At 38.9% G+C, this 12,971-nt stretch overlaps 1 protein-coding gene across 1 annotated transcript in view; it reads right to left on the reverse strand.

Moving 5' to 3' along the window:
* Nucleotides 1-12,971, reverse strand: part of marco (macrophage receptor with collagenous structure) — a 99,629-nt gene that overhangs the window by 29,006 nt on the left and 57,652 nt on the right. The window contains exon 9 of the mRNA XM_084314799.1: nt 5,057-5,143. Coding sequence (XP_084170925.1) covers nt 5,057-5,143 — 87 coding nt within the window. The remainder of the gene's footprint in view (nt 1-5,056; nt 5,144-12,971) is intronic.

Genomic DNA, 12,971 nt, shown 5'->3' on the forward strand with positions numbered 1-12,971 from the left:
CAGGACACTATAGGTGTGTAATGTTACAGGACACTATAAGTGTGTAATGTTACAGGACGCTATAGATATATAATGTTACAGGACACTATAAGTGTGTAATGTTACAGGACGCTATAGATATATAATGTTACAGGACACTATAAGTGTGTAATGTTACAGGACGCTATAGATAGGTAATGTTACAGGACACTATAGGTGTGTAATGTTACAGGACACTATAGGTATGTAATGTTACAGGACGCTATAGGTATGTAATGTTACAGGACGCTATAGGTGTGTAATGTTACAGGACGCTATAGATAGGTAATGTTACATGATGCTATAGGTGTGTAATGTTACAGGATGCTATAGGTGTGTAATGTTACAGGACACTATAGGTGTGTAATGTTACATGACACTATATGTATGTAATGTTACAGGATGCTATAGGTGTGTAATTTTACAGGACACTATAGGTGTGTAATGTTACAGGACTCTATAGGTGTGAAATGTTACAGGACGCTATAGGTGTGTAATGTTACAGGACACTATAGGTATGTAATGTTACAGGACTCTATAGGTATGTAATGTTACAGGATTATATAGGTGTGTAATATTACAGGACACTATAGGTGTGTAATGTTACAGGATGCTATAGGTATGTAATGTTACAGGACGCTATAGGTGTGTAATGTTACAGGATGCTATAGGTGTGTAATGTTACAGGACACTATAGATATGTAATGTTACAGGATGCTATAGGTGTGTAATGTTACAGGACACTATAGGTGTGTAATGTTACAGGACGCTATAGGTGTGTAATGTTACAGGACACTATAGGTATGTAATGTTACAGGACGCTATAGGTGTGTAATGTTACAGGACACTATAGGTATGTAATGTTACAGGACACTATAGGTATGTAATGTTACAGGACGCTATAGGTATGTAATGTTACAGGACGCTATATGTGTGTAATGTTACATGACGCTATAGGTGTGTAATGTTACAGGACTCTATAGGTGTGTAATGTTACAGGACGCTATAGGTATGTAATGTTACAGGACGCTATAGGTGTGTAATGTTACAGGACGCTATAGGTGTGTAATGTTACAGGACACTATATGTATGTAATGTTACAGGACGCTATAGGTGTGTAATGTTACAGGACGCTATAGGTGTGTAATGTTACAGGACGCTATAGGTATGTAATGTTACAGGACTCTATAGGTGTGTAATGTTACAGGACGCTATAGGTATGTAATGTTACAGGATGCTATAGGTGTGTAATGTTACAGGACACTATAGGTGTGTAATGTTACAGGACACTATAGGTGTGTAATGTTACAGGACTCTATAAGTGTGTAATGTTACAGGACACTATAGGTGTGTAATGTTAAATGACACTATAGGTATGTAATGTTACAGGACACTATACGTGTGTAATGTTACAGGACTCTATAGGTGTGTAATGTTACAGGATGCTATAGTTGTGTAATGTTACAGGACACTATAGGTTTGTAATGTTACAGGATGCTATAGGTGTGTAATGTTACAGTACACTATAGGTTTGTAATGTTACAGGATGCTATAGGTGTGTAATGTTACAGGACACTATAGATATGTAATGTTACAGGATGCTATAGGTGTGTAATGTTACAGGACGCTATATGTGTGTAATGTTACAGGACGCTATATGTGTGTAATGTTACAGGACGCTATAGGTATGTAATGTTACAGGACACTATAGGTATGTAATGTTACAGGACGCTATAGGTATGTAATGTTACAGGATGTTATAGGTGTGTAATGTTACAGGATGCTATAGGTGTGTAATGTTACAGGACACTATATGTATGTAATGTTACAGGACGCTATAGGTGTGTAATGTTACAGGACGCTATAGGTGTGTAATGTTACAGGACGCTATAGGTATGTAATGTTACAGGACTCTATAGGTGTGTAATGTTACAGGACGCTATAGGTATGTAATGTTACAGGATGCTATAGGTGTGTAATGTTACAGGACACTATAGGTGTGTAATGTTACAGGACACTATAGGTGTGTAATGTTACAGGACTCTATAAGTGTGTAATGTTACAGGACACTATAGGTGTGTAATGTTACATGACACTATAGGTATGTAATGTTACAGGACACTATAGGTGTGTAATGTTACAGGACTCTATAGGTGTGAAATGTTACAGGATGCTATAGTTGTGTAATGTTACAGGACACTATAGGTGTGTAATGTTACAGGACTCTATAGGTGTGTAATGTTACAGGACGCTATAGGTGTGTAATGTTACAGGACACTATAGGTATGTAATGTTACAGGATGCTATAGGTGTGTAATGTTACAGGACACTATAGGTATGTAATGTTACAGGACGCTATAGGTATGTAATGTTACAGGACGCTATATGTGTGTAATGTTACATGACGCTATAGGTGTGTAATGTTACAGGACTCTATAGGTGTGTAATGTTACAGGACGCTATAGGTATGTAATGTTACAGGACGCTATAGGTGTGTAATGTTACAGGACACTATAGGTATGTAATGTTACAGGACGCTATAGGTATGTAATGTTACAGGACGCTATATGTGTGTAATGTTACATGACGCTATAGTTGTGTAATGTTACAGGACTCTATAGGTGTGTAATGTTACAGGACGCTATAGGTATGTAATGTTACAGGATGCTATAGGTGTGTAATGTTACAGGACGCTATAGGTGTGTAATGTTACAGGACGCTATAGGTGTGTAATGTTACAGGACGCTATAGGTGTGTAATGTTACAGGACGCTATAGGTATGTAATGTTACAGGACTCTATAGGTGTGTAATGTTACAGGACGCTATTGGCATGTAATGTTACAGGATGCTATAGGTGTGTAATGTTACAGGACACTATAGGTATGTAATGTTACAGGACACTATAGGTGTGTAATGTTACAGGACTCTATAGGTGTGTAATGTTACAGGATGCTATAGGTGTGTAATGTTACAGGACACTATAGGTTTGTAATGTTACAGGACGCTATAGGTGTGTAATGTTACAGGACTCTATAGGTGTGTAATGTTACAGGACGCTATAGGTGTGTAATGTTACAGGACACTATAGGTATGTAATGTTACAGGATGCTATAGGTGTGTAATGTTACAGGACACTAGGTATGTAATGTTACAGGACACTATAGGTATGTAATGTTACAGGACGCTATATGTGTGTAATGTTACATGACGCTATAGGTGTGTAATGTTACAGGACTCTATAGGTGTGTAATGTTACAGGACACTATAGGTATGCAATGTTACAGGACACTACAGGTGTGTAATGTTACAGGACACTATAGGTGTGTAATGTTACAGGACACTATAGGTGTGTAATGTTACAGGACACTATAAGTGTGTAATGTTACAGGACGCTATAGATATATAATGTTACAGGATGCTATAGATAGGTAATGTTACAGGACACTATAGGTGTGTAATGTTACAGGACGCTATAGGTGTGTAATGTTACAGGACGCTATATGTATGTATTGTTACAGGACTCTATAGGTGTGTAATGTTACAGGACGCTATAGGTATGTAATGTTACAGGATGCTATAGGTGTGTAATGTTACAGGACACTATAGGTATGTAATGTTACAGGACACTATAGGTGTGTAATGTTACAGGACTCTATAGGTGTGTAATGTTACAGGATGCTATAGGTGTGTAATGTTACAGGACACTATATGTTTGTAATGTTACAGGACGCTATAGGTGTGTAATGTTACAGGACTCTATAGGTGTGTAATGTTACAGGACGCTATAGGTGTGTAATGTTACAGGACACTATAGGTATGTAATGTTACAGGATGCTATAGGTGTGTAATGTTACAGGACACTATAGGTATGTAATGTTACAGGACACTATAGGTATGTAATGTTACAGGACGCTATATGTGTGTAATGTTACATGGCGCTATAGGTGTGTAATGTTACAGGACTCTATAGGTGTGTAATGTTACAGGACGCTATAGGTATGTAATGTTACAGGACGCTATAGGTGTGTAATGTTACAGGACGCTATAGGTGTGTAATGTTACAGGACACTATAGGTATGTAATGTTACAGGACGCTATAGGTGTGTAATGTTACAGGACGCTATAGGTATGTAATGTTACAGGACGCTATAGGTGTGTAATGTTACAGGATGCTATAGGTATGTAATGTTACAGGACGCTATAGGTGTGTAATGTTACAGGACGCTATAGGTGTGTAATGTTACAGGACGCTATAGGTATGTAATGTTACAGGACTCTATAGGTGTGTAATGTTACAGGACGCTATATGTATGTAATGTTACAGGATGCTATAGGTGTGTAATGTTACAGGACTCTATAGGTGTGTAATGTTACAGGATGCTATAGGTGTGTAATGTTACAGTACACTATAGGTTTGTAATGTTACAGGACTCTATAGGTGTGTAATGTTACAGGACGCTATAGGTGTGTAATGTTACAGGACACTATAGGTGTGTAATGTTACAGGACTCTATAGGTGTGTAATGTTACAGGATGCTATAGGTGTGTAATGTTACAGGACACTATAGGTATGTAATGTTACAGGACGCTATAGGTGTGTAATGTTACAGGACTCTATAGGTGTGTAATGTTACAGGACGCTATAGGTATGTAATGTTACAGGACGCTATAGGTATGTAATGTTACAGGACGCTATAGGTGTGTAATGTTACAGGACACTATAGGTGTGTAATGTTACAGGATGCTATAGGTTTGTAATGTTACAGGACTCTATAGGTGTGTAATGTTACAGGACGCTATAGGTGTGTAATGTTACAGGACTCTATAGGTGTTTAATGTTACAGGACGCTATAGGTATGTAATGATACAGGATGCTATAGGTATGTAATGTTACAGGACGCTATAGGTGTGTAATGTTACAGGACGCTATAGGTGTGTAATGTTACAGGACTCTATAGGTGTGTAATATTACAGGACACTATAGGTATGTAATGTTACAGGACGCCGCTCAAAGTTTTACATGGATGGATTGTTTACCCGCAATTCCAGGGTCTCCCTTTTCACCCCGTGCACCTGGTCCTTCGTCACCGGGGGCTCCAGGGGGTCCAGACCGGCCCTTGGCACCTTCACACACACACACACACACACACACACACACGCACACACGCACGCACACACACACACACACACACACACACACACACACACACACACACACACACACACACACACACACACACACACACACACACACACACACAAGCATGTATTTATATATATATTTATATGCATATATACCATGTGGGCAACAGTGGCTCAGGAAATAGATCAGTCGTCTGGTAATCAGAAGGTTCCTGGTTCAATTGGGTCTGAAAATGCTCCTTTTTTCAGCTGAGGCTCTTGGCAAAGGTAAAGCCCTACCTCTCTCCCAATGACCTGCGAGGGTCATTCTCCATGCTTTTATATCATCTAGGCTGGACTATTGTAATGCCCTGTATGTGGGTCTAGACCAGCTCTCCCTGCGACACCTGCAGCTAGTGCAGAACGCTGCTGCACGCCTCTTGACTGGCACTAAGAGGCATCCCAGTAATAATCCAGTCTTTTTCCAGCGAGATAAGACGCGTTATATGCAATAAGCCCAAATCGTTCTGGTTGATCCCCTGAAACCCCAAATACTCCCAAATCAAAGGTATATACCATGTACACATGTGCCTTCACAAATTCGGGGTAGTCTTACCCCGAAAATGTGACTGTTAGAAAAAGCTTGGTTTAGGTCCGGTAACATAAGACACTGTGATTACAGAAACATGTTTCAGGTTCGGTAAAATAGACATAGGGGGTCCTTACCTTAGCCAGAAGGTACTCCAAAAAGAATAATTCCAATGATCCCATAGGCGATCACGATTACTAGTTTATATGTAATTACTCGTGTTTACGGGAAGCTATAGGTTTTGAGGCGAGCAGATCTCCTAATGATTGCTCTGCAAGAGCTCCTCCCCCTCAGAGCGAGTCTTGACAATCCAGTTCAGACATTGTCTCTACTGATCCCTTTCTATCAGAGTTCAAAAGGTAGGCGACACACCTATAGCGTCCTTTGATTGTCCCGATACTGCCACCTGGTGAGATTCGATCGGCATTGCAATTCCAACATAGGCAAATGAGCCAGGGATATCTAGAATGATCCGGATGACCGTTTAGAACGGGGATCAAAGGAAAAAGATCAAAGGATCTAAAAACGTATTATTACGTTTTTGGCGCTCAAACGTTGGCGGTGAAACACGTAATATTACGTGTTTGGCCGTCAAAGAGTTAAATGGTCTGGCCCCTCCTCCATCTGTGTACCTCTGCTAGAGCACTGAGGTCACCAAATAAACTACTCTTAGATGTCCCGAGGTCTAGGCTAAAGACTAAAGGCGATCGAGCTTTTGCGGTGGCTGCCCCTAAATTATGGAACAGTCTTCCACTGCAAATTAGGTCTGCCTTGACCCTACAGAGTTTTAAAACACAGCTGAAGACCTTGACCTTCAATTCCAGCTCCTCCCGGCAGTGTATCAAAGCATCCTTGAGCAAGACACTTAACCCCTAACTGCTCTCGATGAGCAGGTTGGTACTTTGGTCGCCTCTACCGTCGGTGTGTGAATGTGTGAGTGAATGGGTGAATGTGAGGCATAAGTTGTAAAGCGCTTTGGATAAAAGTGCTATAATGCAGTCCATTTACTCTAGATCTGAAATCTTCGTATAGACTTAAAGCTTCACAAAAAAACTAAATCCATCCAAATCAGTGTTGTTGCTAATCATTGACACATGCTACTGATGAATTGAAAATGGGGGACCCTGATGTAAACAAGACGAAAGTCTTTCTCTGGTCTGCATCCCCTTAACAATTGTGTGTATTGAGCCGTACTGTATTGTACCCATTCTGCAATCTGTTAATAAAGTTGTCAATCAATCAATCAATCAATCAATCAATCAATCAATCAATCAATCAATCAATCAATCAATCAATCAATCTAGCCTGTAATAATCCCCCCCAGAAAAATCTACTTTGCATTTGATATATTGATGAAAATATGTTGCCATGTGTGACTGCCTCATGTAAAAGAAAATACATGGCCGATGAGAGAAAACAGCAATGAAAAATACATTCCTTTACTTAGGTACGGAGAAATTAAAGGTACTTTGGGCCTGTTGCTAAATGTGTGTCGTTCACATTTTATGATCTAGAAAGGAAATTCTAGCCTTTTATTGCAAAATTGTGGATTTTATTGTGGATCTTTTGTGATGTTTACTTGTTGATCTGTGAAGCCCATTGAGGCAATTTGTTGTGATTTCGGCCTATACAAATACATTTGATTTGATTTGATTTGATTATGGATTTCGCAGCATTGGTCGTACCCAACCAGAAGAGCTATTATTGGGAATTTCACTGTATTCCATGCATTGTTGTTGGGAGTGTTTTCTATTGTCTACTAACTCAGCCCAACTCTATGATTTATAGCTAAATAAACGTAAACAAATTTCATGGTGCAGCTTTAAACTCACAATGCATTTCACCAACTGCTTCCCTTTACTGCACTTTTTCCTGCCCAAATAAAGAATTGGTGCTTAAAATAAAAGGTAACAGACGATTTTAAATGGCAAAAATGTAATTCGGTTGAATCAAGTGTGCATCTGGTATATATTCAATCTTTATAAAACAAAACAAAAAATGTTATTTGGTTATTCAATCGGGCATATAAACATTGTAATTATTGTGCGTCATCAGCAATACTGACAGTGACTTGATGGAAATGAAACAGACTCATTTCACAATTATGATCTGCTGATGCTTTTGAAGCAGCAAGGAAGTGCATCAGAATTAGCATTTTCCAACACTGTGACGTTTGCCAAAGGAAGTGAAACAAGAAACTATTTCACAACTCAGTTACAGTTAGTGTCATTTGACCCACGTGAGTTTCTGGGTTCATTCTGTGTCTACTCTAGATGCAAAATAGATCACTCACAGCTCTGTCTCTGGAGGGTCCGCACTTGGCAAGACTAACAGTTTTGATTGTCCCAGAGTCATGCAAAATTATTCCTTTTAGGGTCATGTGTGTGCTGGAAAGGTTTAACTGGTGCACGACAGGTACATAATACTAGAATAGAAAGTGTAACTCCATAGCCTTGCTCTGTGGTTTATATTGTCAGTAAGTGTAAGTGGTAGGGATGTCCGATATTATCAGCCTACCGATATTATCGGCCGATATTGGCATACAAATTTGATATCGAAAAATATCGGTATCGGTTTAAATCTTTTTAATTTTATTTTTTTATTTTAATTTTTTTTATTTAACCTTTATTTACCCAGGCAAGCAAGTAAGAACAAATTATTATTTTATTTATTGTCAAAGTATGCATAATGTTGTGTTAATTACACAACAAGATATATGTAATGTTGTTCCACCCCCCGGGGTCGGTACCGACCCCTAAATGACATTATGATCATAGATCCATATTTTTCAGAGTGATGCAAAAAATTTGCGATTTTAAAATCAAACGTTTTCAAGTATTAACATCACTAACATGTCACAAAAGCATGTAGAATGTATATTATCATCAATACGTTAGTTTAGCAATAGGTTAAAAGTGTTAAAAGATAGTTTTAAGTTTTCGATTTTCGATCGTCTATTCCAAGCCTGAAACGAAAATGGACATTTTGAACCATGGGAATTGTAGTCTTTTTGTGGCCATTTTGTAGAGGACATGCATAGCTGTCGACCAGCGTTGGAATTCTTCCGAACTACACTTCCTGTCAGAGACTGGGGGGGTTCAAAGTTCAGCGTTCTGAATGAATCATATCAATAATTGTTATGATTCGCAATAATAAGCCACAAAAGGTAACGTTTTTGACAAATATTGAAACGCAGTTAGTTTCTCCTCCCTATTGTTAGCATGTAGGAACAATTAGATCTGAAATTAGTTTCAAAACGGTTGCACTGTGGGGAAAATAAAAAAGTACACTAGATTACAGTAGATATCATTCATTATCTGTTCTTATGCACGCCTGGTGATACTAAATCCAAATTGAATTCGGGCATTTGAAAGATAATATATGTATATATATATATAAATGTGCGAATTGGCTATAATAAGGTAATGTATGCATCATATTCTATGTTCTATAATAATATTTCAAATTGCATTGGTCCGGATGGTATCTACAGAACCTTCGGTTTTATCATCTTCCCTTTATTAATTTCCTTAGATTCTTTGTACACATGATCTCAAGAAGGTACTGAACGAGATCAGTGGCAGTTTTTTAAGTTTGGTCATTATTATCATGGTGTTATTCACTGTCAAATATGCAAAGAAAATCATAATTCATATTCTCCTTTGTTTCATCACAATTTAAGCAAGCATAGTAATAGACACAATATTTCTGACACTGTGAATACATTCCCTGAGGTCCATAGATGTACCTAGATACCAAGAATATGCAAATAGCCCTTAAGTGGAGCAATATTCCATTTACCTAGGTATATATTTTATGAAGATTTTCACATCGTGTGGAACAGGTTACCTGAAATTATTCCTTTTTTTTGGGGGGGGGGGGGGGGGGGGGGACCCTGCATATATCGGTATCGGTTGATATCGGTTAAATATCGGTCTACATGTTAAAATAATAGCTCTACATTCCAACAGCAATGGTATAGAGTGTCTGGTCAGTAACATGGGTCTCCCAGTCCCTCCGCTCTGCAGTAAACACAAAATAAATGTTATAGAATCCCGTTCAAACTTTATCCAACCAGTGAGAACTCTCACTGCAAAAATGGTCTGACAAAAGTAAGAAATAAGAAAATGTTAAGCAAATGTGTCCTTGAAACAAGTAAAATAATCTACCAGTGCAGTAAGCTAATTTGGCTTGGTAAGATAAGTAAAAATGTGTGCTGTCAGGCGATTAAAACAATTAATCTAATTAATTACAGGATTTGTAATTAATTAATCTAATTAATCGCATTTTAATCGAATAACCATTTTAGGCCTGATATTCTATATTCTATAATCATATTTCAAATGGCATGTGTCCGGATGGCAAAATTCAGTACTGTATCTACAAAACCTTCTGTTTAATCATCTTCCATTTATTCATTTGCTTGGATTTTTCAGGTCTGGTCAATTTGAGCATGGTGTTATTCACAGTCAAAAAAAAAATTAATTGATATTCTCATTTGGTTCATTACAATTTACTCAAGCCTAGTAACAGACACAGTATTTCTGACACTGGGAATACATTCCCTGAGATCCATAGATGTCCCTAGAATCAGATACCAAGAACATGCAAATGGACATTTAAAAAAAGTCTGTAAATGTGTATTCTACGTTCTTATGGAATGAATGCGATTAAAAAATATTTTCTTTTTTTTTAAATTAATTTTGAGTTAATTTTCATAACGCGATAATTTGCTGTCTAATTAATTAATCTAATTAACGCGATAAACTGACAGCCCTAGTAAGAATATATACAGTTTTCTCATCTGATTGGATGAAGTGGGAACGGAATACTAGAAAAAGTATATCAGTGATGGCTGTCAGAATGTAGAACTATTTAACACATATTTTAACACAGTTACCAGCACCTTTAAATGTGACATTCAGCCTTGGGGGGGGGGGGGGGGGGGGGGGCTCCAGCATAGCTCTTTAATGGTAGAAGTATTGGGGTAAATGAATTAATTTCACTTCATGGCGAAAAGACGGGATATCTAACAAGCGAAGCAGCAGGAAGTAGCAGCTTTACAACGTATCACAGAGATCTTAAGGAGCACCAAGCTGCGTAGACCCACGGCTCTGCCTGTGCAAGCGGCTGGCAAAGCATCCCTGTTGGATCGTCCGTGACTGTGAGTCAGTGAGTGAGTCAATCGATGAGCGACAACAATTTAGCTGTGCGTACTTGGCCTGCGGTAAATCTGCACGCTGTGGGGGAATAAACTGTCTATTCTAGAGTCTATTCAAGGAGTCGGTGCTCGTTTTCTTCTAGCAGTGAAAAATGCTAAGTTTGGTAGCAGGTCCAGCAGCCATCAAATATGAAGCAAGGGCATATTTTATCCTGTTGTGGCAGGGGCAAGCCAGATGTACCTTCTGTAAAGGACCAGGTGAAAGTGGTGTATATATATATTCGGAATGAAAGGAAACCAATATTCAATGTCCTTCACACTTAATAGCCTGTCTCCGCTTGTAAAACTGGCTTCTGTGACTTGACTGTGTCCTTAATAGAAGCAGTGTCTGACAGTGTCTGTCACAGATGAAGAGGCAACACACAGACATGATGTGGCCAAGCCATTCATTGAATATCTTCTTTTGAAAAAATAAATACATTAAAAAATAATATGTTTAAAGCCAGAAACCAGACAAGTGAGGTATATTTGAATCTGTTTATAAGGAATTATAAGTTAATACAGTGAGAATGTTAATGTCAGAGTTACTTTAATGGTTAATATACTACAGTATGCAATAGAGATAGTGTGTCTGTGTCAGTGAGAAAGGGCCATGTGGAGACAAAAGAACACAGCTGAGAGTCCATCTTGTTATTTTAGTGTCAGGACAAGAATGTATGGGCCTCAGCTCTTTCCTTTTAAGGTAGCAGGGAGCCATAAACCTAAGTTTAGAGACAATTGATTGATTGATTGATTGAAAACTTTATTAACAGATTGCAGAATGGGTACAATACAGTACAGCTCAATACACACAATTGTTAAGGGGATGCAGACCAGAGAAAGACTTTCGTCTTGTTTACATCAGGGTCCCCCATTTTCAATTCATCAGGACATATATGACATACATGACATACAGATAGTCAGTACTGCTACATCTATACATTTATGACATACCAGATTTGCAAATACAGTACTGTTTGTGATACAGAAGGAGTCAAGAAAAGGGAGTATATACATTTGACGTAGAAACTGTACATTGGAGGAGGTTGGGTGGGGGGGGGTTGGGTACGTTGGGATATTGACAACCATACTGGGTAATTTACATTGGAGGTGGTTGGGGGGGGGGGGGGGGGGCACACTGTATAAACAAGCAAAACTGTACATTGAGGGGGGGGGGGGGAGACACTGTACAAACAAACAAAATTGTACATTGGACTATTGACAAAACCATACTAGGTAAATGACTGTACATTGGAGGGGGTTGGGTTAGGATATTTACAGGGGCCAGTGTTGAATTGCAGTCTCCCGTAGGTGTCCCTTGAGAGAGGTGTTGAAAGTGGGTAGTGATCCACATTACTTTACAGCTTTGGGTAGGGCGTTCCACATTGATGTGGCATAATTGCGAAACGTGTTTAGTCCCTTATTTGAGCCGAATCTGGGTTTAACATGATTTGTGGAGCTCCCTCTGGTGTTGTGATCATGGTATTCACTGACCTTTGGGAAGTATTTTGACATGTACATGGGTACCTTGGTCGTGTAGTGTATCTTGTAGACCAGGCCCATTGCAAGTTGCTGTACTCTGTCGTCTACTCTAAGCCATCCTAGGTTGTCAAAGTGGGCAGGGGTGAGGTGGGTTCTAGGAGTAAGGTCAAGCAGTAGTCTGACCAGTTTGTTTTGAGATGTTTGTAATTTTGTTTTTAGCGCCTTTGAGGTGCTTTGGTACCATGAGGTGCAAGCATAGTCGTAGTACCCCTGAATGAGTGCTCCTGCCAGAGTCTTCAGGGTATTCTTGAGAGAGGAGATCCGGTACAAGAATCGAGTTCGTTGGTTGACTTTTTTTATTACATTGGATGCCATTTTGTCACAGGAGAGATTAGCCTCTAGGATGGAACCCAGGTAGGTAATTTCATCTTTCCTTGTTACAATATTGTCACCCACTGTAACTGAGAAGCCGTCGGTCTTGCTGAGTTTGTTATTTGAACCGAAGAGAATGGACTCTGTTTTGCCCATGTGTAATGATAGTTTGTTATCAGCGAGCCATA

This window comes from Notolepis coatsorum, assembly GCF_963971535.1.
Source record: "Notolepis coatsorum genome assembly, chromosome: 5".
NCBI classification, from domain to species: Eukaryota; Metazoa; Chordata; class Actinopteri; order Aulopiformes; family Paralepididae; genus Notolepis; species Notolepis coatsorum.